The following is a 26,088-nucleotide window of genomic DNA, read 5'->3' as shown; positions in this document are numbered from 1 at the left end:
TTTCTTTAATCTCCTTTAAATACAAAGAAAATGAGAGTTGCTTTTGACTTGCAGCAATTCTTATTTATTAATAATGTACTACATGTACTTGTTTTGTGAAAACCACAATAATCAAACAAAAATCATACAATATATAGTTAACTTTCTTATTGTAAATGAAAATGAATGTATGTATCAAATATGTGTATATTTTAGTGATTTGTATGCTTAATAGATGTAAATAATGAAAGTTGTAATGCAAAAATACTTGTTGCTGCGATCAAAATGTTTATAATGCACTATTTGGTTTTGTAAAGTTCATTACAATCAAACAGAAATCACACAATATATAATTTACTTCTTATTGTAAATGAAACTGAATGTATGTATCAAATAAGTGTATATTGTAGTGATTTGTATTTAAAATATAGTAATAATGAGATTTAATCATTCATCCAGTAAATCTGTTAATCAAATGAAGTACAACTTGTTGAGAGGCGGAGTTTCACTTGACCAACAGTAACACAATTGATTTTAAATTCATTTAACAGTACCCTATATCAAAATATTTACCGATTTAATATGGTGAGCTGCTGTTCCCAGAGTTCATCTTTCTATGTGTTGAAGCCAGGACCATACTTTGCCAATAATTAAAACAATTAAAGAATCCTTAACTATATATTTGTCGTTTGGTCTTCTTTTTGATAATGTCAGTTGCTATGCAAAAATGCTTGTTGCTATGGTCAAAATGTTGTATTTGGAAAATCACTAAAATTAAATGGAAATTACACAATATATAGTTAACTTTCTGGATGTAAATGAAAATGAATGTATGTATCAAATATGTGTATATTGTAGTGATTTGTATGTAAAATAGCCGTAAATAATGTCAGTTTCTATGCAAAGATGCTTGTTGCTATGGTCAAAATCATTATATTTTTCTTTTATCTCTGAATAAATAAAAAGAAACTGTTAGTCTAAGATAACAAATATTACAGCTGTAATAGGAACATGAAATTTTGAGTTCAAAATGTTAATTTTAACACAAAATGTTGTCTTTTTAAACCAGAGCTGAATATGTTACTATGGCCCGTTGCTATGGCCTGTTGCTAAGGACAAACACAAAAAAACATTTTAAGTTTTACAGAATTTGTTAGGTCTTTACTTGCACATTCCATTGGTATAAGTATAAAGGGAATAATGCATGGGGCCAAAAACACCCCTTAGTGCATATAGTCCTTTCCTAAAAGGTAATACTACCTCTTAATGTTATATACTTACAAAGCTTATTTCAGTCTGTAATAAGACCAGATTATTTATTTAAAACTTGGCCAAATTGTGACTTTTTAGTCTCTGGCAGAACGTTTTGTATAGACGTTTATCATTCCCAGAATACATTTTGAAATATAGGACACAGTGGGGACAATCAACACTTCACTTGGCTCCTTTAATGACAGACCTCCTGCACCGCTTAATGTTTTTAGGGGGATATTAGTTAAATTATATCCGAGCTTGTTATTCACTTCAAACATCAAAACATATACATGTGTTACATGTTAGAATGCTGTTGGTAATTGTGTTTGTTTGATACCCGACATTCAGTACATGACCCTTACTGTCGTGAGGACTTTAAACTCTAAACAAACAAACATTGATACCCCAATGTTTTTTTTGTGCCAGATATAAGTACATAACAAATACAGAGTGAACGGAGATCTCTATAATCTGAAGTACTATACGCTTCTTAGATTTCTGATATACATCTCGTAGGTCAACAGATATATTAACTAGACAGAGCTAGTTTTTGTGTCAGGTTTGCCTAAAAGTAGACTGGCTACCCGCCCCTAGGTTTTTTATGAAGAATTTTCTTGTTGCGTTTTACTACTAGCGTATCTCCCCTTAGTTTGAGAACTTAGGGTCTGGTCAACTCTGGAAAAGCACTCCCCGGAATAGTAGTGAGTGCAGAAAGGTCAAGCCCATATTACATCACTGAGATCATTCTGATTCGATTCGGTTATTAAGATGTGACTGGGATGTGACAAGGGGCAGTTTTATTACCCTGGGTTCACAGGTGGTTGTTGGAGTGGGTGGATTTGACATGAGGGGGTACCTTTACCTGTGTTCATAGGTGATCAAAACCATTTCATTTCTTTTGTTCTCACAAAGACAGATTCAAAACTCATATCTAAGGTAAACAGAAACCACAACGTCGTCACACAAAGACATAATCAAAACTCATATCTTAGGTTAACAGAAACCACGACGTCAACACACAAAGACAGAATCAAAACTCATCTCTAAGGAAAGCAGAAATCACAACGTCAACACACAAAGACAGAATCAAAACTCATATCTAAGGTAAACAGAAACCACGACGTCAACACACAAAGACAGAATCAAAACTCATCAATAAGGTAAACAGAAACCACGACGTCAACACAAAAAGACATAATCAAACTCATCGCTAAGGTAAACAGAAACCACGACGTCAATACACATGAACATGCATTGTCACTATGAAAACCAAATAAGCAAAACAATACGGGATTCACATTTAATCCTCGTTTTGGGTTTTTGGGCGAGAAGGTGACTATTCCACCACGAACCCATAGCAATAATATATCATTAAATAAAAAGAACCATATTCTATAACTTTCGCGATATTCGCATTAAGTGGACATGCCTCACGCTGTTACGTCATTAAACAATAAACGTCAATAACCATAACAATAAACAATAGGGTGATGATTTGAATATTCGTTTATAATTGTTACAAAACGAGATGATATAAACTTAGTACGAGTTAAACAAATGTGTCCACGGACTTATTTGCAACTTCAGTCACAGGAAATGCACGTGTTTGTTAAAAGACAGAATGAGAACATGAACATTAAACTACTTTTAAATGTGACTCACAGGCATTCATATTGCTTATAAACCGCACAAAGTTTAATGCTAAAATGAACGAAGCCTTTCGAATGGTCAAACATAGTGCAGTTATATATGTTTGATCAATCAGAACGCACGTTTCAAGCCTTTTGTGACCCGGAATAGAGAGACGAAACATGGCGACTTGTTAGAACTATGTTAGATTTCAAATATTTAAAATGTTTGAGGTCGCCGCCAGGGTAAGCGCCAACTTGAGTGAAGATACTAACATATAATAACATCCTGAAAGTCACATGAATATTTCTCTCCGTGTATCTCATTCGACCCTGTGTTACATATGGTTATGAAGATCCTTTCGTCAGCTTTTATTAAACGCACTATTAAGTTAAAGCTAATTGTCGTTCTTAACAAAAAAATAAGAAATCCTTAATGATATTTCCAGTCGTATTAGCGGCAGCTATCGATGAACATCTCGATAACTAAGAATGTGAAAAATGTTTTACTTTTATATACAGATTTGTCTTTCCAACTCATTTTAATTTTCCCTTTAAGAAATTTTTAAGTGTAGTAACTTGTTATTTGCCGGTTTCGACACGGTTATTTTTTCCTTTAAACTTATTTTTGTGTCTTCCTTGTCCTTGACAGACTCCTCACCCGGACAATTCTGCTATGAACGGCAGTATACTTATTACTACTTCACCTATTATGGTTTCTGTAGCAACGGGTGCTGCGGATACACTACGAACCGCCACTGCTGCTATTACTATTCCTCACTGAAAAACACTGAAGAAAACGATTCGTAAGTTTTTGAATACGTTTTTGTGACCAAATGCTTCGAAACGTTACGTTCTTTATATAACGAAGCTCCTTCAATAAAGCCAACATCTCTATGTGCGGAAGGCATGTGTTTATGCTTAAACATCTCGTTCTCTATTTAAAACCACGCCCGATTCCGTAAAACGTTATACTTGTTCTGTGAGCTATGGTCAGTTGAGGAATGTTAATATCCTTACTTACAACATGAACAAACAGGGCCCTCTTTAAAAGGGAGAGGGGCTCTCAACATGAACTAGTCCTTATAAAAACTGTAAATCCAATTACGATTGTTAATGTCTTTATTTGTATCTTTTATAGCACGAAGTTCAATCATATTAATATCGTTGTAAAATATAATGAAAACGCATATGAAAAAATAGATGTGTAAATTCTTAGAGCAAAGAAGGTTTGATTTCGAGTTGAAATTGTTGAAGGCCAGTTAAGAAGCATGCTGCAAAACGCTAACTTGTAACTTAGTTAAACGTTCACCTCTCATCAGTACACTCTATAAACGCACATTGTAAGTTTCCTCCTTCACAGTTACGAATGTATATATTGTACCATGTATTAATGTACGCTTGATTGGTGGAGAACACTGCTAAACCTGTCCTAGTTTTCTGTTAACAGCCTCGGTGTAACCATTGGAAGCGTTATCGGAGCTGTTATATTCATCAGTATAATGACGTCAATAATTGGTTGTTTAGTCAAAAAATATAAAAACAAAGGCACGTTGATTCGAAGAGTCGATGTCGCCCCCGCACCACCTGGGGCAGTGGGTGTGGCTGTCATAGGTATGCCATACGTCTTGTCTTGTTTCCTTGTGTCTTTAGGTTTATAACCATCAGATTTGTACAGAGAAGTCTTATTTATTTCCATAACGTATACTACAATGTAAACACACATGTACACAACTTTAACTCAGAAGTTAATACATAAAACCAAAAGTAAATTGTTGCGACAAGCAAAATATTAAGAGGGCAAGTTGTAGTGAGAAGTCTTTCATAACGGTAGATGTTGGAATCCTTAGCTTTGTGGAGCAGGGTAAATATCCCGTAACGTTAAATGAAGCATTTCAGTTATCACACACGTCAACACGACACAGATTTTACGAAATGAATTTTGGTTGTAGAATATCGTATTCACATATTAATATGGTTATAACTGTGGAAATCGTACTTGTCTTATTCTCGTTTTTCTTTCTGTTGGCGGGCGTTGTAGGTATATCTTATTGATAAAAACCATATTATTTTCATATTTAAGTGCAATTGATGAGAATCAAACGTTATTTGATGAGGAAATGGAAATAGAGGAAGGAGTAGCACTCATGATAAAGAAAAAACAAATTATTTTAATATAGAAGATAACTATTTTCGTGTAATAAGAAATCTTATTTTGTATTATGTTGTAGCAAACATACAAATGCAACCACAAAGACATGGACAAGATCCTCCTGCTTACATGGCTTACCCGGCACATCTTCCTCCTGTAGATCGCCATGGCAATACAGTCATAGCTTTTGTATAACCCAGACTGCAGTGTCGGATGGTCTACTTTGTACGTACACGTATCAGTGCTGTCCGGAATGTCCATGGCGAGGGGTTATGGTCATGTTATCATTTATACCGATAGCATGCAGGGGACATGTATAACATCGAATTATAAATACACCTCCATAAACATTTAATACAGACACTAGAAAAGGAAAATAAATGAATTAGTGGAATGCCACAAACATGTGTTTCAGTGGATGGTATTACGAGGATACATTTCATTTAATACGGTGTCCTATAATGCTACAAGTGTTTCATTGTAAATAACATCAATCATATGAGCGTGTTTTACGTTGGATACTTATAAACAAACGTTATTTAAATGTACAACATTGAATATCAGTAACGTTAATTCTATGAACACGGATTACATAGGAGTACTTATTAAACCTTAGTATTTGTTTGAGAAATTCATAGTTAGCTAGTTTAAAAGTCGAAATGAGCGTCAATCACACTGTTAATCCAATCTATTCAGCATAACAGTCCAATTAGTTCAGTTATTTATCACTTAGAAGGCGTGTGAAACGTGAAATTAAAGAACATTTTTTTAACTGAAATATTGTCACATAAACCCAATCGATTGTTAGTATTGTAATATGCATGCGTAACGTGTACCTATCTAGCTAATGACCACGTTCAACGTTGCTCAACTTATGAGCATGTTCCAAAGTTAAAACGCACCGCTGGAAAAGTGAGCTTGCCAGTAAGGCAGTATTTCCCCCTCATATTACATTACTTGGCTGTAACAATGTATATTTACGTATTTTTGATATTTCCTGGTCATCTTTTTGTTAACTAAGATATGTTAATAAGCCGGGTTTTTTTTAAAACAAAACTGATTATTGCTAGTTAATAGTGTTACTTTGTTGAATAAAATGTATTGCCTTGCTTTTTATTGATGTATAACAATGTATACTACTGCAGTATAAACAGTAGCCTGTATGCAAATTAAAATAATGTAAGACGTAGAGCTGTATGCTGCATTGAATTTAAAAGTTCAATTGTATAAAGAAAAGCATTTCGGGGTATAATAAAAGAAATTATTATCTGGTATAAAGTAAGTAGTAATCCGAAAACTTGTATACCTGGTCACAATATCCGGTATGTACTTAGTATTAATCCGGGAACTTATATAACTGGACACAATATCTGGTATATACTTATTAGCAATCCAGGGACTTGTATAACACGACACATCATCCGGTATATACTAAGTAGTAATCCGGGAACTTGTTTACTTGGTCACATTATCTGGTATATACTAAGCAGCAATCCGGTAACTTGTATAACTGGACACATTATGCATTATATACTAAGTAGCAATCCATGAACTTGTATATCTGGGCACATTATCTGTTATTTACAAAGTAGTAAAACGGAACTTGTATAACTGGATACATTATCCGGTATATACTAAGAAGCCATCCGGGTACTTATTATCTGGACACATTATCCGGTATATACTAAGAAACAATCCGGGAACTTGTACAACTGGACACATTATCAAGTTTATGTTAAGTAGAAACCAGGGAACTTGTATATTTGGACACAATATCCGGTAAATACTACGTAAGTAGCAATCCGGGAACTTGTATATTTGGACAAAATATCCGGTAAATACTTAGAAGTCATCCGGTAACTTGTATATTTGGACGCAATATCCGGTAAATACTTAGAAGTAATCCGGGAACTTGTATATCTGGATACATTATCCAGTATATCCTATACATCTTGCAAAATCTTACTCATATGTGAAATCATGCATTTCTCATTCACAACTTTATTACATTCTGAACTTACTTCTGGATGGTATACAGGAATGGTAATGCTAATCATAAACAACCCGAGACTGGTTTTTATATCACTTTAATTGTTTCCATAATAAAGGGATTGTTTACTTTTATGTCCAATGTGGATAAGTTTCTAGTTCCTTCAAATCAATCGCCGCCTATTGATGCTTTACTACAGAAGCTCTTGTATCCATTACACCATCGAGCCTGTTTATCTTGTCTCCTCATCCTCTTAGAAAACGACATTGCTAATCTCGCCATTATAAATTTATCAGGGTATATTTGTTTAAACCCTTGATTAGCTTAACGTCAACTTCGCGCAAAATCTTAAAATAGTTTAATTATAAAAAAAAGATTTTCAAATTCAAAACAAAATTTGTATGTATAAGGATTTAAATGATCATTTTATGACAATGACATAATTGTATTTTTTATATAGAGTTCTCAAGCATCATATTAGAAAGTGTGTGCTAATGACTCGTTAATCTAACACGACATTGTACAATTTGACTCGGATGTCAATTAACCTTCCAGTAATATATGTTAAATATAGCATGACACAGAAGTTATCGCTTTTCTATCACTTACTGTATGTGTGACATCTTTTATTATGACAGTGCTGCATTGTTGAAGCACTATCTTGTCATTTCCTTATTTTGGTAAACTTAGGGGTCTTTTTTATTTAAACATGTTATTAATTTATCCACTTTCAAAATGTAAAGCATATACAATTGTCTTTGCAACTGTTTCGTTCATATAGATATGAATTTAGCTCTGCATTCACAGATTTAAGAAAATTCGAAGTCTTTAAAGAGTCAAGATGGACAACCTGTGCAGACTAAAAAGTGCGTTGTGAAACAGATAAATGTAGACCTGCATGATAGCCTTTTGACATTTAAGTATGTGATGATATTATTAAGATTTATTTCAGACAGTTACAGTAACAGTGGCGTTATATGGAGCCAATCACCGCCAAAATGACCAAATTATCATTACAAAGGGGAACAATTCTTACATAGCTAACATAAAAATGTGGCACTTGAATAAATAAGTTTGTGCATTTAATACTCTGGCCTATGTGTCAATAATTCTGTTTGTTAGCATAGCTTTCAGTTGGATCGCCTTTAACGTTATAAGCCTTCGCCTAGCAACGAAATCTAAATTTTCAGCTGATACATATGCAATACTACCAGCATGTAGTAATCGACAGACATCTTGAGGTGTCCCAATAAAATATAATTTGCCATGAGAGTGCAAAGCAATGCTGAGAAATCAGTCAGCACCATAATGTATTGCACATTAAAAACATAACTCAACACAAAGAGTAGGAAAGTATACTTTATACTTAACAAAACGACATTATAAAAAGGGGAGTGTATGCTGTCAGCTTGATTTTATGCATTTAATATAACGTTAAAAAAGTATATAAACACCATCATACAAAATTAATATTACTATCCTCAACACAATGTAACCGTTTCCTTAGGTTTTGTTTTAAAGTGAACGGAGTTCAGTCTAAGTATCTATCAACTTGAGAAGCACACAAATAAATTCAAACATCAACTTTGTACAACAATGTATTATCATAAGAGAACATTTTACTCAACTGGTGAGAACAACACAACAAAAACAATCAACACGGCTATACGTTTTTCACTACACTTTATGTCACCAGTAAAGGATACTACTGATACAAAGTAGAGTATTGGTGAAGATCACTATAACATGAACACTGTCAAATAGGTGTAAAAGATGCAACATTGTCAATATGAACATAGCCAATTATAAATGCATCAATGAATAAATCGCCATGACAGATACATTTGAATCCTAAACCTTTCCGATAATCGAAGTTTATAAATGATACTGAAATCTAAAGATTTTATTGTTACGGTGAAAATAAAGTTATAACAAGATTTTTTTTTCTTTCTTACAATAAGAAAAACAACTGCCTCCTGGTTTTCTCTGGCGGAATTAGATTGAAATTTGGATCGAAGTTTTGCTATCAATTCCTATAATTCTGTATTAATAAATTTACATGTTCATTTCTGACTTATATCGTTATCGGTATTACAACAAAATGTCCAATATATTAATTTCTTTTACGTATCGTGAATGTCAAGTACGTAGATATATATACCACAGCCTTAACACAAAATAATGAAATAGGGACTATATAAGCAACAAAATCTAAAGAGACAGTAGATTAAGACCAAATATAACAAGGCCTAAAAGGACCAAGCATTAGGTCACTACCGGAAAAAAATTCGTGATCTAATTATACATTTTCGTGACCGTTCCCTTAAAGAAGACATAAAACTATTATATTCCCAATAACCTACTACATATTGTATGGTTATGAGAATAAGGGGATATAACTCTTGAATTCATAAAGTAAAATATATACAACGATTAAATAAACGTGACTCAGAAGAATTTCATATCACTATTGTTTCTGTGTTAGTGAAATAGATCCAGTGGATTATTTTTTGGGGGAATTTTTTTAGTTGCTCATCATATCACAAACACACATGTATAGCAGGCAAAATTAAATCATGTAAATAACGATATAATTTTGCACAACTACAAACATTAAATCAAGGTGAAAAATAACATTGACAGTAATCTTGTCCGAAAACAAATAGTACAGATAGAAAAAAAAACTGTATATATACACACATAATTATGATAAAAACGGAACATTTTAACTTAATGAAAATATATATATATATTTTAGAATTTTTTCTTATGAACAAACTATACAGATAAATAAATTAATAAAAAATACTTCGATATTCAAATGTATTGTAAAAACAACCATTAAGAGATCTACAGCTTACAGAATATAAATATCACAGGGACGCAAAGTTAAAATAGACACATGATTTTTCTTTTGCATTGCATTTTTCTTTCAATTAACCCGTGCAGTTTAAATTTTACTGTCAAGAAACAAACAAAATGTTAGTTACAATTAACAAAACAGAATTATAAGAAAAGAATAACGTTGATGTGTAACAATTCAAAAACGGATCTTGTATCAGGTTTGTTCCTTACAGTTTAAAAAATCGCAATCTCAATAGAACAAGACATGTTAGTTGATTAAAATAAAACATCATTATCAAAATACTCTCATACAGACAAACAATTAATTGTGCAGAAAAAGAACTAAATAAAAAATTGTTTATATTTGTACATGTAAAATATCATACAAACGGTATATGAATAGACGATCTTTCACGAGTTTCCATTTCATATAACATTTATGAAACGTTTCCAAGAATGATGAATTCTGGCGAATCTCTTTTGAGCTTCGTTTAAAAGATCATGTCCAGTTTCATAAAATACATATGAAATGGAAACGAAGGTAAGATGAGATTTGTTGCGAATATTCGTAAAAGCAATGTTTCTTATAATGACTTGAAATCAGAAATAAAGTCATTTTAACAATGAGCCTTCTTTTTGTGGAGTTCAAAAGCAACTAAAAGTCTGTGACGCCATAAAGGTGTGATACCACAATCGAAACCTACGGCCAATCACAGCTCCGCTTATTGTTATTTAACGTGTGTCTATATCACTATATATGTACTGGTGTTATTACACTGATTCAAAAACATCTCTGCATGGATTTGATTTCAATTATTGAATATTATAAATGTTCATAGTATTTTACTACTTGTAACAAATATAATATGTGTTTAAATCATGTCTTTATCTAGTTCTACATGGTCACAGTACAGCATTGCACTAATGATAACAGTTGCATAAAAATATATATATATATACATATATATGTAATATATAAATCATTAACCCTATTAATAATAATAAATAATTTAATTAATAATTAATAATAATAATAATTTGGTAATAGGGTAAAATAAAAAATAAATATATTATGTATAGCTGGGCGGTTTCAATCCGCCTGAAGAAGCCCTAGAAGGCAGAAAGGCCTAGCGGACGATCTGAAAAATTTGTTTTTATTCTATATTTTCCTTCGCAAGGACTTATTTATTTATTATCTACTATATATATATATATATATATTTACTTTCTCGAACATATCTTTTTGTTTTTAGTGATCTAGTGTTGACTGAATTCAAGGAGTAACGTGAAATCCCCACCTCACGAAATGTAACTGTGTACTTAGCCATGCACAATGTTATAGTGATAAGTAATGGAAAATAGTAATACGCAAGGGAAAAGAAGGATGGAGGAAGGGGGTTTAAGTCATAAAATATGTTCACAAGAGAAGATAACTCTGCAATACGCAAAGACGGAATAGTCTCATATGAATGAGTTAGTATGAAGGAAAAACTAAGCAAAAGTGACTGAACATCTATAAATATTTATCCAAAAAAGCTGAAGTGTCACGGTCTTCTCGTCCAAATTTTATCCCATTGGTACATTTAATTAACAGTTCCAATACAGACCTTTCTTTAGGACGATGTGCAAAGTATCAATCATATATATTTACAACAACAAAATGTATAGAGCAAAGGTTTTGCATACATTTCTTTATCAAATTGTGCTTAAAGCTGACAGTGCAAGTTAAAAAGCTTTCAATTGAGATGTTTAAAAGTGGTTGTTTTTTTCTAGTTTTGAGATCTTCCCCAGTGACAATCTCTTAGTAAAGCTGGAAGTGAACTTTGTATGATTTCAAGCAGATTGTTACAAAACAACGTACGTAAGGTCTGTATGCAATGGGTTATTCTGGCAAAACTGCTGAGAATGCTAAATTACAAGTGGTTATTTTTTTAAATGTGACAACTGTATATTATTCTTTATATACATGTATGTGTACTGCTTTTGATTTAACTCAGATAAATTAATATATTGTGCAGATATTTCATAGCTCCGCAACATTATTGTCAGCCATGCAGACAATTATCATTCTTACTAAAAAATATTTGATGTTTAAACGTTATTAAAATCATCAAATATGTGTAAAAACTTACCTTAGATACAGTTAGATATTTATGAAAGCTTGTTTAATATTTTTTCCAAAAATATTCCACGGGCCAAATTAAGAGTATAATATCAGCTAAAACCCCAAATTTTGTATAAAAAGATACACATTCCATCGACCTTAGATAGCTATTGATTGTTTACCACCAATACCGGAAAGAACATCATTGAAGGGAAAACATAATGATAAATATATATATACATTTGATATATTAACACACTGGGGAATCTAACATCTCTATAATCACACTTTACCAAATCTAAATGCATTGTAACAACTACTTGTAAGTCATGGTACAATTGATAGAACATTTCTAAAATTACATGCTAGATTTCTCCTCCTTTCATAATACAATCGTGAAAACTATATTATCGCCGTAACGGCGTTAAAAGTGGTGAATAAATTATGTAAATGGTATTGCTTTTATGGCGCACATTTTACATAGGGCACGTTTAATTATTCTAAAGTGTACCATGGTTCACTTTTACGAGATTGACATTTTATCTCTGAGTAACATTTTCTATCACTTCTATATCCTAAAGTACAAAAAATATAAGTACAGGTATACAGTGGTTTCTATTTTGATTATAAAATCGATCCCTAGAGCCTATAGTCAACTTTTATTATAGAAGTAATCAACAGCGTCATTCTCGTAAATGTCCCAAGGTATACTTTTGAACATAACCATGATCAGAAGTGTCCTGCCGCTATCGGCCATTACATATCAACAGCGTCATTCTCGTAAATGTCCCAAGGTATACTTTTGAACATAACCATGATCAGAAGTGTCCTGCCGCTATCGGCCATTACATATCAACGCATGTACAGATATTGTTTGATACTTGAAATATAAGTTTAAGAATACATATCATTTGTAACCAAAATTTGAAAAAATAAAGCTTTCTGGAACATGCGTCGTGTTTCTACTCATATTTTTACTTTTACTGCAGTTTGTAAACTGGGAGATTGCAATCCTGGGAGGTTTCAAATAGACATGCCAGAACGGTTCCGAACGTACCGGTTCTTTAGTGTTGCGTTGCTGCCGGTGGGGCGCTGTTAACAGTGGATTGGATGTTACTTTGTAGCGCAAAAGGCGAGGATGTTTGATCGGGTTGCTGTGTTGGTGCCGTTGGGGGGTAAGCTGGAGGAGGGTAGGCCGGGGGCGGCGGCGGATAAGCAGCGGGTGTGTACTGAGGGCCTCCGACGTTGTTGTACGGTGGGGGTTGAACTGTTGGGATAGGCTGACTCTGCATCTGATAGTACGGTTGGGGCTGCATGGGCATGTTCACATGGCTGTTCACTGTATATAAAATTAAATGTGATTAAATAAAAGTAATTATTGCTCACATTTCTTCCTAAGGATATAGAGGTCACACTGGTGATCATTGCTTATCATGTTATCACTGTTGAAATGACAAGTTTGTCAAATAATAAGACAGCTTTGGTTTCAGCTTTTTATCCAAGTTTTATTTCATAATATTTCAACTATATTGTTTAATTATGATAAATTCTAACTTTTAGAGTTCGTAAAGTTAATTTCTTTATCGATTTAAGTGTTCTTTGAACGATTTGGCACGTTATATGTACAAATAACTATGTTGTTTTAAATTCAGACATCATGCAAGGGACCACAAATGAGGATATTCGTATTGGTCTTATATACTATCCAAACAGCAGGGAGATTTATTTAACCCCTTTATTATATTTATTTCAAAAAATAGAGAAATCCAATAGGGTTAATTTCAAATTATTAATGAACGAAATGTGTATATTAGGTCCCATACCATTTCTCAAAAAATTAAATGTGGCAATCAAGGTTTAGGCAAACCTCGGGAACTAAAAAACAATCCGCAAGCAGATATGGTCACCTTATGGTAGATGAACATAAGACTCGCACGAGTGATTTCAACGCTAAACAAATAAACAAACAAAATAGGAATATAACGACTATATATGACATACCTATGGCAACCCCCGGGCCCCCTGTTGTTGCTGGGGCTACCACCGCTCCTCGCTGTCCTCTGGATTTCTCAGTACATTTGCAAATACAACAGATCACGACAGCTATCATCACTCCGAGGAAGACAAGACCCCCAATGATGGCACCAACAATAACACCAATCCTGTAAAAGAGGAAATTATAGCACTGAGCTTATATAGGTTTTACCGGTGATGTTAGTATTTAACGGGGGAAATATTCCCCTTATACCGATTGTTCCCCCCAAGCAACGTTTCCAATGATAACACACATACTGTAGAGGACGAATTAAGCACTAAGCTTATATTGGTTTTACCTGTGATGTAAGTATTTAACGGGGAAAATATTCCCCTTATATCGATTGTTCCCCCCAAGCAACGTTTCCAATGATAACACACATACTGTAGAGGACGAATTAAGCACTAAGCTTATATATGCTTTACCGGTGATGTTAGTATTTAATGGGACAAACACAGTTGCGTCATTTACATATTCTATTTTTCCAATCAAATCTTGGTCACATTGATATAGTAAAAAACTTATTTTGCAAATGTCGCGTCCGTTATACATATTATCAAATAAAATGTGTATTGTTGAAATTTTCATATAAATATATTGATATCAGGTCCCCGGCCTTTTTATAATCATTTTTATCTAGTACTTTATTCCATTCCTTCCTACAACTTTACTCACTAATAATAAAGAGGCAGATTCATCCTCCAAAAATAAAACCTCATTTCATATTGACCAATCCTTTGGTATAATTTCTGTAAATGTTCTTGCATGTCGGTGATGACCCACAGGGCAACTTCCCTTTGAATGGAGGGAATGTTATACTCCCAAATAAGGTTAACAATAAGTAAGTGTTGCTCTGGGGCCATATTATGGAAATATGAGGATAATCATGGATAATTGACGCCATTATGACACATTTTCAAAATTCTGAAATTTCGTGTGTATGCATATATATATATAAAGAAAACAATTTTAACATAAATATTTAGAAATTGAACAATTAGTCCCCTTCTTTTGTAATTTCGAGTTTAATGGCTAGAAGGTATAATATAAAGTAAAAAAGAGTCGTCTCAAAGTGGATATCGTACGGGACCTCATACGAACGGACAACTGTCTAAACAAGTCATGAAGGCATTTTAGCTTATAAAGAAATTTACCTAAAGAAAGATATTGTCGCCTCTAAAAGGAGCATTATTTCGAAATCTGTAGTCGGCTAAACGATATGTTGTTATAATCATACTTACGACAATGACGCCGCGGTGTACTCGTAGGCATAGTAAGACGAGATACAACAGTAGCGGATGTAAGTATAACCACAGCAACCGAATGAACAGTAGCCATAGTAAGTGTAGGAGTAACTGCTGGTGAAGTAGTTGTACTCTAGTTCGTAACAAGTGCTCCCCGACAGGTATTCTGATACAAATGAAGGAAAAGAAAATAAACATCACAGAAAATATGTCTAAACCTTCAATGAGACGTGTTGTTTCAGTATAGTGTAAAAATCTTTCTGAGCTGGTCATCTGTGGGATTTATTGTTGGTTCAAAATACACAGGTTTAAACGACTTTAAAGAGTTCATTGTATTATACTAATGCATTAAGTTGACTCAGACTTAATTGAGTTTATGTTCCTGCGTTCTTTAGTACCCAGCCCATGGATCAAGAACCAATCTGAGAGTTAAGTTTTTGCTTAGCTATTCACAAACACGACGCTATTTTTCATGACGTTATAAATTATGGATTAAGGATGTACACCTCTGAGAAGTAAAAACAATCCTGTATGAAACTATTTTTCTTATATGGATTTTTGGAAAAAGGAGATAATGGCATAGTAGAAAATGCAAAATAAACTACATGTCCGTGTGTTCGTTTTTGTGCTATAATCAGTCAAAGATACTAATTTAACACAATATATGATTTAAGGTGATTTTTTTGGTTTCGACCATTTGCAGAACAAATTCATAAAAATATTATTTTCTTTTACATTATGGAATTAAACTTTCTTAATCTTATTTTTTTAACTCAAACGGGCGATTTAAGTTAACCCTACCCGGGTGTTTTTATGAAAAAAGTGCTCATTTTTTACCATTTTTTGCAGATTCAACGCTTGATATACAAAGTTCTGCTATTAACCCTTTTTTAATATTCAATGAATCAAAAGAAAACGTGTTTGTCTTTCTAAAACAGCCATAAAAATGGGGGTACGTTTGCTTCTTTTTTTGCCCCATAATTTTCCACTTTGTTGCATAATATTTTCATCATAATGAACATTATAAAGCTGTACAGTAAAATTGAACCTGCTACAATTAAAAATGGCGACACAATGACATTTTAAGTGATCTGTCTAGTGTCAAAAAAGGTGAAATTTTGGCCTTTTGTGAAGCGCAAGAAATACACATTAATACACATTTTCAAAATGGCCGCCGAATTGATCATTTTTTCAATTCTTGTAAAAAAGTTCTACAAACAACAGGCATCTAGTTTTTTGACATATTTTTCAGATACGTGTTTGCTATTAAATTTGATCATAATATGTTAAACATTACAAAAACACGTTACACCAGATCAAAAAGTGACCTGAACGTGATTTAAACCGCAGAAGAGTATGGTGCAGATTGTGCGGTTTTCATTTTTGTGACATCATAATTGTTATGTTGTAAAAGTTATGGTCAATTCAATGAGAAAGTTTGCTTTTTTAAAATGAAATTAAATGAAAACAACCTATTTTGTACATTTACAATAGAACACAGTTTACTCAAATTTCTTATTAAGATACATTAAAACATAGCTTTTCTTTAAAGGGCAATTTAGCCCAAGGAAAACCTGAAAATCGAGTCGATACTGAAAATATATATCTTCCAACGAAAGTTTATGTCAGTTTCATCTTTTGGGAAAGCCGATGATAAAAATAGGAACGACCCAAATAGCGCAATATCCGGGCCTTTAAGTGAGAAGTTGATATGTACAGCACTACGCTGTCGACCGACAACACAGTGTCAGTTAAGAGTCTGAATTATAAGTATCATAATATAAACCTCTAATCAGATATTTATGTTCACGTTTGGATTTGAATGAAAACGAACAGGTTCAATTAGAGCATGCACGGACTGAGAGGGTGCCGTAGGGACAATATCAAACCGCAGAAAGTACTATATCAACAGGTTTAAACGTAAAATAGATAACTTATTTATAACGATGTTTGAGATGCTGTTGGGAGATTATTTTAATCCAGAATAAATGCATGTATTTGTATTCCAAAAAGGCTAGGTGAATAAAGCGAGAAGTTACCTTCTCTTCTCGACTTGAAATACATTTCGTTAGCTAGAAATTCACCGACAGCTGCTGCCGCTAAAACGTACGGCTGTACGGTTAAGGATTTCTTCATTACTGATTAAAAACGCCAAGAAAACATTGTCACTTGTCAATTTCTCGACATAAATTGCTCATAAGGAGTATCACACTATATAATCATGAAGAATTTTGTAACAAGGTTATAAAAAAGTTTACTTCACTAAATTGTCCCTTTAAAGGTAAAATATCATAAAATCAACATTATCATATCCGTTTACACAAATTTTCGTTTGAGTAACGATACTATAAAATTCATATTATTATGTAAAGATGAAATCCAACACATAGTATTTCGTTTAAAGTTACTATTAAGTTCATAATTATATTCGTGTAAACATACAAAATGTACCATAATATCGAAATTGTCCTGTAAAGATACAATTAAACACGTAGTATTGTGATAAGTTATCAGCAAGCACGTATTCATCAAGGAAATAGCAAACCAAATTATTGGAAAATGTACATACATGGAAAGATAAATAACAGCAAATTTAGTTTTATACTTACTTTGTTGTACACAACTGATATATAAATCGTATTGCAACACCGCTAATACAGATATTAACTGCAGCTACCTGTTAATACGTGTATGATAAGTACTTGAATACAAATCATTTCCTAAAAAACTATTTGCTGAAATCAGATATTGTTAAACCGAACATTGTAACCGAAATATGTTATGTGCGGTATTCAAACCAAAATAAGCTAGAAGACTAAACAATTGTCATGAAGGACCGTATCACACCAGGTGAGATATCATACAACGTTGTGGGACCAAGTATAGCAAGGCTTCTTTCTTTTCTCCTCCGACAACCATGTTGTCATTCAATATGTATTTAACTCAGGTTGAAGCATTTTCTTTTTGCTTTAAACTAGTTGTTTGATTATTTGTTTTGTTATGACTGTTTACCAAAGCTCGTATACGATTTTGTGTTCAGGCATATCACTTGTATCAACAAAACCCGCTATGTCAATTTACATGCAAGTGGGTTTATACGTGCTATGCTGTACTATGAAGCTACTAAAATCCTACTGCAGTTTAGCATAATAGGCGCATTGGCATTGGTAAAGGACATATTGTTTTTATAATGACGCGTAGCAATTCAGCATAGATTAGGAACAATAATTCCTTTTTCAAATAACTCGAGTGGAAATGAAGGTTCAAAATTCATAACCAAATGAAATCACACTTCGAATGAGCAGTTGTTTGTACCGTTGAAATATATATATATTTATGAGTATTTTTTGAACGGGAGAAATAATTCGACATACCTGGCAGCTCAGTAAGTGGAATAAAAAAGGCTTTGAATCTGATCTGATAATTGTGATTAAACTCACTTCACTGACTCTGCGGGCATAACTCCGTAAATTACAGTCGGACTATAGTGGTTAGTGAACTCGTCCGAGATTTCATAGTGATAAACCTTCCCAATGAAGTTGAACATTATTCGAGATATTGACCGCCCACTGTTTCATCAATTGAATAAAGGTGTATAACTCCTTAAATTACAGTCGGACATTGGTAATGAGATTTCATGGTAATTTGTCTATGAAGTTTCAAGTTAATTCATTGAAAACAAGTAGAGATATCGAGCGGACACTGGTCATTAAACTGGCATAACTCAGTACATTACAGGCGGATAATGGTGGTTATCGGATTTGTTCCAGCTCTCATTGTATTTAGTATTCCTATGAAATTCGGAGCGCCCAACCACCCGTCCACTCACGTGATAACCTAATACGTATAACAACCTAATATGCTCGCTATGACAAGATATTATTAACAGTTAATTAAAGAAATATAGGGGGTTCTTTCCCAATGCCTTTTTAACTCATTTCACTCGACAAAACAACTAAAATAATATTTTTAAACGTCTTTTGTATTTTATTGTATTGTTCAAACGCGAGAGAAAATTCCAAAATCAGGTATATCTTTATTGTGTTGCACACGCACAAATGGTGAGATTTACAATGCCTTATATACAAGACATTTACAAGACTGACATAACTGCCTTTGTAATGTTTATATACATTGCCGGTTGTATTGTCGGCTATGTGTATATTTAAGTACAATAGTTTGTAGTTGAAAATATATAGAAAACACTGTCGTATTTGCTACATATACAGTTTTAATGAAATGCACAATCCTATTTCTATATGTATTAAATATTCGGATATTTTACACATTAGGTGCACTGATTTTAATGAAACCTGTTTATAAACAGCTCAACTGCCTATAACTACCATATAATCAATGTACAGGATCGTGTTGATACGACCTCAACTTGATTTCTTTCTGGGCGTTTTTAGAATGGATTGGCTATTGACACTCGGGCTAGATATGTAAATATATATGTACTTATTTTACAGTTTGTGGCTCATCCGTCCATCGATTTTCAAATGATGATACAGAGTTGATCAAAAGTGTTGCACTCATGAAATATATATATAAAAAAACAGTCAATGTTCATGAAACATGTTTTACATTCAACGGGTACTAGTGGTTATCCTCTGCTGCTTAAAATTTTACAGCGGGTAACTAGTGGCTATCCTCTGCTGCTAAACTTTTACAGCGGGTAACTAGGGGCTATCCTCTGCTGCTAAACTGTTACAGCGGGTAACTAGTGGTTATCCTCTGCTGCTAAACCTTTACAGCGGGTAACAAGTGGTTATCCTCTGCTGCTTAACTGTTACAGCGGGTAACTAGTGGTTATCCTCTACTGCTAAACTTTTACAACGGGTAACTAGTGGTTATCCTCTGCTGCTAAACTTTTACAGCGGGTAACTAGTGGGTATCCTCTGCTGCTAAACTGTTACAGCGGGTAACTAGTGGTTATCCTCTACTGCTAAACTTTTACAACGGGTAACTAGTGTTTATCCTCTGCTGCTAAATTTTTACAGCGGGTAACTAGTGGTTATCCTCTGCTGCTTAACTTTTACAGGGTGTAACTAGTGGCTATCCTCTGCTGCTAAACTGTTACAACAGGTAACTAGTGGTTATCCTCTGCTGCTAAACTTTTACAGCGGGTAACTAGTGGGTATCTTCTGCTGCTAAACTTTTACAGCGGGTAACTAGTGGTTATCCTCTGCTGCTTAACTTTTACAACGGGTAACTATTGGCTATCCTCTGCTGCTTAACTTTTACAACGGGTAACTAGTGGCTATCCTCTGCTGCTAAACGTTTACAACGGGTAACTAGAGGATAACCTCTGCTGCTAATCTTTTACAGAATACTTTATATTCATACTCAAACGTATTATAACACAGTGTATCATTGAGTAATGAAAGACTCCAAAACTCCACCTCGGTCGATTAGTAATTATTTCTTCTTGTTTAGACGGTAAGATTTTTTAACACTACAAATAAGCCATATCGTTTCTGCCAAAGTCACCAAAGCGTCACTTTTGAACGCCCCAAATTCACAAATATAAGACAATCATCATCATTTGAAACTAAGTAAACAAAGATAAACATTTTTAAAATAGTTCTTGAAATCATTGGAACGTCTTACATTGAACAAATTTGTTGTGCATGTTTTTGTTTTTCATTTTCCCTGTAGGCTATTAGCTGGATATCTATTTGTGATAACTCAATTTTATTTGCCTTTGTACATGTAATTTGTTTTTTGGATTGTGTTAAATCGCCTATTTACATAGAAACAGCTGGTACGTCATGTCTCTAACATTATAAATTCACCTTTCGTTTACATAATTTGATCGATCTTTATTAATGCTCAGAAAGGCATGTTGTCGGTTGGTTGCCCACAGGTATATTTTAATGGCTGCCTGATCAATTATTGGTTTGAACCAAGTTACATTTCGATCGATACACTTTTACCTAGTTTATGTTAACCATTATGAATGTAACATGCCTGTAACCTTTTTTTTCAATTCCTCCAAGGTGTCTGTCAAAAATTGATTTGAATTTGTTCATATGTACCAGAGACGTATATTCTGGCTTTATATGTCTCTGTATGTACATAGTGAGTGTTTTATTTTAATCTACAAGTAGAGACACTGTATATACGTTTTTCAGTTCCTTATATACACCTAATATATTGACTTTATACACAATTACCCTGCTTTATTGAATATCACTTGTGACTTAATGTCACTCTGCTTATGTTTATAGTTATATAATCGCGTCAGGGTGTTATTATCTAAAATCACTAATGGTCTGCATCACTCCTTAAACTCATTATATAGTCATTCGGGAAAAATGGGGTATACTATATTATATAAAGTAGTTTACGTAGAAGAAAAACATGATAGTTTTCTGTACAACCTTGTAACATCCGTCATGCATTTGTAGTCATCTCGGCCTCTTGTATAACAGAAGGTTTACTATTTAAATAACAGCAAGGCTGGCCAAGCAGGGACATTTACCCCCGACCACCTACCCAACCCCTGATCTCAAATACTGATACATCGAGACCAATTCCCACGGGTTATGGATTGTACATATATCTAGCAGCAATATTATCGAATTCACTGGCTTGTTTAAGGACAATATTAGTTTATTAATGATAACCAATGAAGTGTGGACAGGAACACCAGACCGCTCCACCATCGAACAGATCTCACCAGAGGAAAGAAAATATAACCTTTCAATCTCAACATAACTGACCCAAGAGATGGCCACACATACGATCCCCATATGAGGAAAGAATGATTCATCAACTCACCTCGGAATTGCAGGATCACAGTCAGTAAAAACAGTGTGATACCACTGTTACCCATCTTGATGACTACCTTCCCTTCACTACATACGTACTGTATTGGTCTATTTAGTGTCTATAACATGTAAGCTGTCCTCTGGTACAAAGTGTATCTGGTTTCTCCTCCGGGTTTATTCAATGAAGCTATTGATTAAATGACGTCAGACCCATGTGTTCCGTATATCTGCGTAGTGATCGTACCCGGTAAAGCCTACATAATAAAGCAGGCTATTTATACGCCGCGTCGATCACGCCAGACGTGTATTTGCTCTGTCACTAGGAAGTAAAAATGAATTGATATTCACTTGCACCGACTACAGACTATTTAAATAGCCGAATAATAGGGTATGTTAATGGATCTGCACGACACCTAATACTTCCTGAGTACACATGTGGCCGGCTTTCCTAATGTTTAAACGCGAACATGAATTGCTGTATGTAAATTACAATACGAAAAGTGATTTTTAAAGGTTTAATGCCATTTTAACATGTTTGGTCGTGAATACGAAGTCAACAATTGATTTGGCCATCCAAGAAGTAAAGCACTACCTCACTTAAATATTATAACCCGGAGAAGTTAATTAGGGAACTTCATTCTGACAATAGGCTAACCAAAGGTTTCCAGTGGATCTAATTCCGCAAGAACCGAGTGCATGGGGTCGAAAGAAAACATAAAAAAACGTAGCCGAAACTATAACGGAGTGGTTTCGGTTTCCTTTAATATCTTCTAAATAGAATACGCAAAGGGCTGAGTTTAGTCGCCTCAGTCGATCCGGCAATAGGATAAAACAGGTTAAAAACTTTCGATTACGTCACCTATTGTTTTTACAAACTGACTATTTCACCTATTCAACCGCTAGGCGTTGGATAAGTTGAGTGACTGTTGGATAAGTAGTGACCTATTCATACTATCAAACGGCTAGCGGTTGGATATTTAATGAATGGATCTCCACTTATCCAACAGGTCACACATGGTCATGTCAAACGTACCCATAATATCCATCTGTTGAATAGGGTTTGCAGACAAAAAAACAGATAAACAAAGAAAACGATAACAAATAAATATGAAAGATAGTAAATGTAATTTTAATTCCAACTTTAATACCTGGTGGTACACGGTAGTCAGCCGTTGTAATATATACACGTACAATGCACTTAGCCGAAGTTTCCAGTTTTCACAAACACATCCGCTTTACGTATTTCACAATATATATTCAAACAAGGATTTCCACCAACACATCCCCTTTACGAAGTTTGATGCACGAATTGCTGTTGCCACCGATACCTGTGTCCTTACTGTGACCAGAAGTTTTCCGTTTCGTGCCTTGTATAACAGATTTCAGATTTCAGATTTTATTTCCAACACTCAGACGCATGGAAATGTGTAACATGAGGTACATGTACATGAATTCATATATTAAATTTTGACAGGAAGGACAGGTGCATGCATGTATACAAGCAAAATTGTATTGACACTCAGACACATAATATGTGTTACGTGAGGAAATAAAGTTGCAGATATGGAAAATGAAGTACAATATACATATTTGTATACACATGCACACCTGAGAGAATGGACAGTTCAATTTAGAACCGGTACGGTATAGTAACATGATATGACATACAATGGAAAATACAAACATAAAAAACATACATACAATTCCCAAGTTATTCAACTATTAACAGTTATACATATGCTTCATTCACAAAAGAGGAGCCATTTTGGTTAGGAAAATAGATAAACCTGTCAGAACTCGTTGATTGCATAATGATAAAAGACCTTTAAACTTACAAATATTTGGGTTTGTGCAATAATAACGAGGAATATATTTGTTACGTAAGGTGGATATAGGTATATAATAGCATTCAAATAGATAATGAAATTCATCCCCGACACTTTCCGCTTTCAAATTACATAGTCGATTATCTCGGGGTATGTTATACCATCTACCTGTTTCAATTGGAAACTTCAAATTCGAAGTGCGCAGTTTTGTTATTGGTGTACTGATATATTCTGGCAGATTTAATAAATATTTTTCTAGATCAAATTCCGTTTTAAATAGAATGTGTAGAACTGCCCACGAGATGAGCTAGTAATGTCATCGAACCATTGCTGTACAAAGTGATCGTTAAGCCGTTGTTTTAAAATGCATTTGTAAAAACCATCAGGCATATGTAATTTATTATCAAATATGTAAGAAAATCCCGTTTCATTGAAAATACCTTTTATATAGTTAATCCATTCGAACGGAAGAGTATCATCATTTTGCATATGTAAAGCCAGTCGTAGTAATATGAGTTTGTTTTCATTACTAATTATTCTATTCCAAAAACCTAACATTCTTAGTTTTACATTTATTTCCAATGACACACGACCTAGCTCGCCATAAATCATAAAATTAGGCGTTGTGGATCTCACTTTAAGAATTCTTCACAAAATTTAAGGTGAATCTGTTCGATTTATTTCAGGTTTTCGAATCCCCATACATCCGATCCATACAATAGAATCGGTTCCACTAAAGAATCAAATAGTTTTAATTGTAATTCTATAGGGAGAGAAAGGTTCCTGATTTTTTTGTATATAGCAAATATTGACTTTTGGGCCTGGTTGATCAATCTGCGTCTTGCGTTTACAAAACTGCCATTGTAATTAAATGTTATTCCTAAGTAAGTAAAATTATCTACAATTTCTAAAATTTCATTTTGTAATACAAATACATTTTGTTGTTTACTTTTCCTCTTGCGAAAAACCATGACTTTTGTTTTATTTACATTTATAATAAGCTTCCAAATCTTACACTATTGCTGGAATACATTCAAAGCACTCTGCAGTCCCTCTGGACTTTCTGAAAATAGAAAACTGTCATCAGCGTATAGGAGTACAAAAATTTCTACAAAAATATGTAGTTCATTATACAGCTTATCCCGTACAATTTCGAGTGACACACAACTTAAAGAGGCAAAATCACTTTCAACGTCATTAAGAAATACTGAAAAAAGAAAGGGGGGCTACTTGCTCCTGTTCCGTACCGGTGCGTTTGTACGCGCGGACCGCATCCGAACGATGTCCGGTTTTTTTCACACATCGCTTAACATTCCGTCTGTATCTCTATCGGATTCTGGTCGTTTACTAGTAAATGTCGATTGCGTAATAAAAACATCGTCAGCTGAACTGGACATCTTGGCAGCAGTACATGAAATGACCTTGGAAATATCTGACAGGTACCTTTGTACTCGGAACACCTCAGTTCATATCAATACCATTTGGATCGCATTTGGATACCATCGGCATTTACTAAGGCCTTGTGGTTATATGTGTTTGTGTCAATGAGTGCATTTTACAGGTGTGGACAACACAGGTAAACAACTCCATTCACTGATTATCCAACTGTCCACCTATACCAGGTCTAGGGGTCCAATTGGGATATGAAAGTTTTTAAGTAGGATAAATCCCTCGCAAAAGTTGGTTAAGTGATTTGGAAGCACCCTGTCTCGGGCCTATCGGCCCTCGACAGGCTATGCTTCCAAATCACTTAACCAACGTTTGCTCGAGATTTATCCTATACTTAATACTTACCCGGGAGTGATTGGTAGTCTGTTATAAATACGTATGTTTGACAGTATATAGTATACGGGTGGTTGCCAGTATATAGTATACGGGTGTTTGACAGTATATAGTATACGTGTGTTTGACAGTATATAGTATACTTGTGCTTGGCAGTATATCCATTACGCCATCGAGACTGTTTATCCTGTCTCCTCATCCTCCTAGAAACCGCAATCGCTAATCTCGCCATAATAAGTTTATCAGGGTACATTTGTTTAAACCCCTGGTTAGATTAACGTCAACTAAACGCAAAAATCTTAATCTAGCTTAATTATTTAAAACGAAATTCAAATTCAAAGCAAAATTTGTATGTATAAGGATTTAAATGATCATTTTATGACAATGACATAATTGTATGTTTTTATTTAAAATTCTCAAGCATCACATTAGAACATATATATAGAAAGTATATATAATTGTCTTTGCAACTGT

General features: G+C 33.9%; 1 protein-coding gene across 1 annotated transcript; it reads right to left on the bottom strand.

Annotated features, from left to right (window-relative positions):
* Window positions 1–11,056: 11,056 nt before the first annotated feature.
* Window positions 11,057–22,318, bottom strand: LOC110463784 (cysteine and tyrosine-rich protein 1-like). Its single transcript, XM_021518641.1, has 4 exons — window positions 22,017–22,318; window positions 15,228–15,396; window positions 13,953–14,113; window positions 11,057–13,290 (listed from the first exon to the last, which is right to left on the bottom strand). Exons 1-4 carry the CDS (start codon window positions 22,069–22,071, stop codon window positions 13,016–13,018), a joined length of 660 nt encoding a protein of 219 aa, XP_021374316.1. The 5' UTR covers window positions 22,072–22,318; the 3' UTR covers window positions 11,057–13,015.
* Window positions 22,319–26,088: the final 3,770 nt, after the last annotated feature.

The sequence above is a fragment of the Mizuhopecten yessoensis genome, unplaced genomic scaffold (genome assembly GCF_002113885.1).
Source record: "Mizuhopecten yessoensis strain PY_sf001 unplaced genomic scaffold, ASM211388v2 scaffold10929, whole genome shotgun sequence".
Lineage (NCBI taxonomy): Eukaryota > Metazoa > Mollusca > Bivalvia > Pectinida > Pectinidae > Mizuhopecten > Mizuhopecten yessoensis.
Note: the sequence above shows the minus strand (reverse complement) of the source record. Positions and strands in the feature narration are given on the sequence as shown.